The 2,637-nt window shown below is 38.6% G+C and overlaps 1 protein-coding gene across 3 annotated transcripts in view; it reads left to right on the plus strand.

The window, feature by feature from the left end:
• The window catches only part of LOC109856106 (diacylglycerol kinase 1), a 103,214-nt gene that overhangs the window by 93,379 nt on the left and 7,198 nt on the right, over positions 1-2,637 (plus strand). For all 3 annotated transcript variants that reach the window (XM_020431033.1, XM_020431032.1, XM_020431034.1), the window contains exons 7-8: positions 1,043-1,165; positions 1,841-1,890. In XM_020431033.1, the coding sequence (XP_020286622.1) occupies positions 1,043-1,165; positions 1,841-1,890 (173 nt within the window). The remainder of the gene's footprint in view (positions 1-1,042; positions 1,166-1,840; positions 1,891-2,637) is intronic.

Genomic DNA, 2,637 nt, shown 5'->3' on the forward strand with positions numbered 1-2,637 from the left:
AACTAAATTGTCTTTCGGTATAACCTAATTATTATATCTATTGAAACATGATATCTTCTTACATTAATCAATATTTCATTGACAGCCTGTGACCGCTGCATATAGTTGAATCAAATACTATTTTGTTACTTCAACAACTTTTTTTTCTCAGTGTATAACATTACGAATTCAACTTTTTTTTTTGTTCTACGTATAAAGATGCAAACAAAAATATACACGCATTGTCAATTGTCATCGTTCTCGCGTGGTTTTTATTATTTGAAATACGGATTTGCTTTGTTTTTTTTTTCATGTGTTTCGAATTTCAAAAACAATTTATGTCAATACAAGAATAAAATTTTGTCGACGACAATTCAATCGATGTGGGAGGTCGCGGTTGATACATCGCGAAAACTTTACACACGTCGGTTTTAGATGTATAAATAGGCGATCCGGAAATATGGGGCTTTTGAGGCCGTGTCGTCGACTTGCCTCAAGCCGTCGCGCTAAATTTCACCGGTAAAATTTAGAATAAATTCAATTCAACGTTTCTACACACATATTGACGACCGGCACTGCACTTGTGATCGAAGCAACAGGTTCTTTAGACTTCTAGGTAACAATTACTCAAATCAGCGTGGCAGCATTCATCTGAAAAACACTCGCTCCGCGCGCTTAAAATATTGCATGTTTTCGATTTTACGCTCGGAAACGTTCGCGAAATTTTCCGCGAAATGTGAAACAGACATCGCGTCAGATATCGCGCAATTCTAACGATTTTCGCTTTACTATTCGAGAACGCACCGACTTTTCCGCAAAATATGTAACGTCAAGGGAAAAACCTCGAGCAATATGTTTAATTCAAAACGAACGAAAATGACAACGCGATTCTTGCGGAAGAAAACCTGCAATATTTTGTAAAAATACGTGTAAGAATTTGTGTATTTTATCAATTTAAAAAAATGTTTGTAATAATAATAATAATAATTTTATTAACTACTTGCAATCTATTTGACTTATTACGATCGTTAAATCACGTTGAAAATGGATTTCTGTTTTCCAGAGATGAGGCACCTCGTCAGAAAGCAGAGCACAATAGACGTTCAGTCAGTTAAAGTCAGTCTCAAAGACATCGTTTGTTATCTCTCCCTCCTGGAAGCCGGCAGACCGGAGGATAAATTGGAATGTACGTAATTGCCACAAAACAACGACTTTGCTTTGGATACACCCGCGGCTTTTCATCTCGAATAATTCGTTAGCCGTGGTAAGATCGACGATTTGCTTTGCTGAAAATAATAATCCGCCGTTTGTTTTACGCCGCAAACGAGATCGAGGCTGTGTGTAAGTGATTAACACAATGCTTGTGTTTCCCGAATAATCGTCAAGAATTACATTTTGCGCGTAAATCGCAACGGGAAATCCTATACGCATTTTGCAAAAGGAAGCCGGAAACGATATTTCGCATTTAAAACTAAGTGAAAACCCGGTTTTTTTCAAGCGAAGACAATATTCGTCGCGTCCGGGATTTCCTCTCTCGCTAAATGAAAATTTTTTAACGCAAGGATGCATCCTCGAGGATATCTCGTCTCTCTTTTTTTTCCGAGACAGAAATTGAGAAAATTGCCAAAACAAAAAAAAACAAAAAAAAAATAATAAAAAGGAAGAAGATCAACAGAGAAGCGCACAGAACTTATACGCGGGGGACTCGCGTGTTCGTCGGCGGTCATCCTCGATTTTCTGTCACACACATGTAGTTGTTACAAATCCATCCCGCTCGAACTTGTTGGTAGCGCAGACTGCAACTTGTTGCACAGAACACTTTCGACTTGCGTAACTCGTGTGTGTTTTATCTTTTTTTCAGTCATGTTCCGGCTGTACGATACGGATGGGAATGGCGTCCTTGATACAAACGTGAGTAAAGATCGTTATCAGTAGTCGGGCGAGATAATCACGCGTGAAGTCGAATGAAGTGCACGCGAAACGCGATATTTCTCGCGCGACGACGCATTTGCAATTTTTATTCTCTCTTGGCGCGTACAAACGCCACACGTCGTTGTTAATTGTCGCGTTCGCGGCGATATCGATCGCGAAAAAAAAAAAAAAAAAAAAAGAACCGAACAAACGTTGGGGATCGTCGCTTTATATGATATTAAAATATGCGCGCAAACAATAGATCGGAAGCGAGAAGGAGCGCGCGACAAAAATATCAGTATCAACGTTTGCTCGGTTCTAATTCTGATTCATTCCGGCAAAACGGTGACTTTTCTCCAGCGAGAATAGCTTGACCTTTGCTGCTTAAGTAATAACGGTGTAGTTATAACTTCGGAGCTACGGTATTAATAGAAGAGATAAATACTTGTTCTCTCTCTCGCTCTCTCTCTCTCTCTCTAATGCTGCGCTCTATCGGTTGAAGACATTTAAAAACCTTTTTTCGTCTTGTGTACGGATCAGATTGGTAACTGCTTTAATATTTCCAATCTTCGATTACTGCAGTGTCTTATTGACTGATTTAACGGAAGCTGACAATCTACGACTTCAAAGAGCCTTTAATAATTGCGTTAGATTTATTTATGACATTAAATGGTTTGAGCATATTACGCCTTATTATCAAAAACTACAATGGCTCAAGTTAAAGACAAGAAGAAAATATTTTATAGG

Source organism: Pseudomyrmex gracilis, unplaced genomic scaffold (genome assembly GCF_002006095.1).
Source record: "Pseudomyrmex gracilis isolate BER0280 unplaced genomic scaffold, ASM200609v1 scaffold_107, whole genome shotgun sequence".
Lineage (NCBI taxonomy): Eukaryota > Metazoa > Arthropoda > Insecta > Hymenoptera > Formicidae > Pseudomyrmex > Pseudomyrmex gracilis.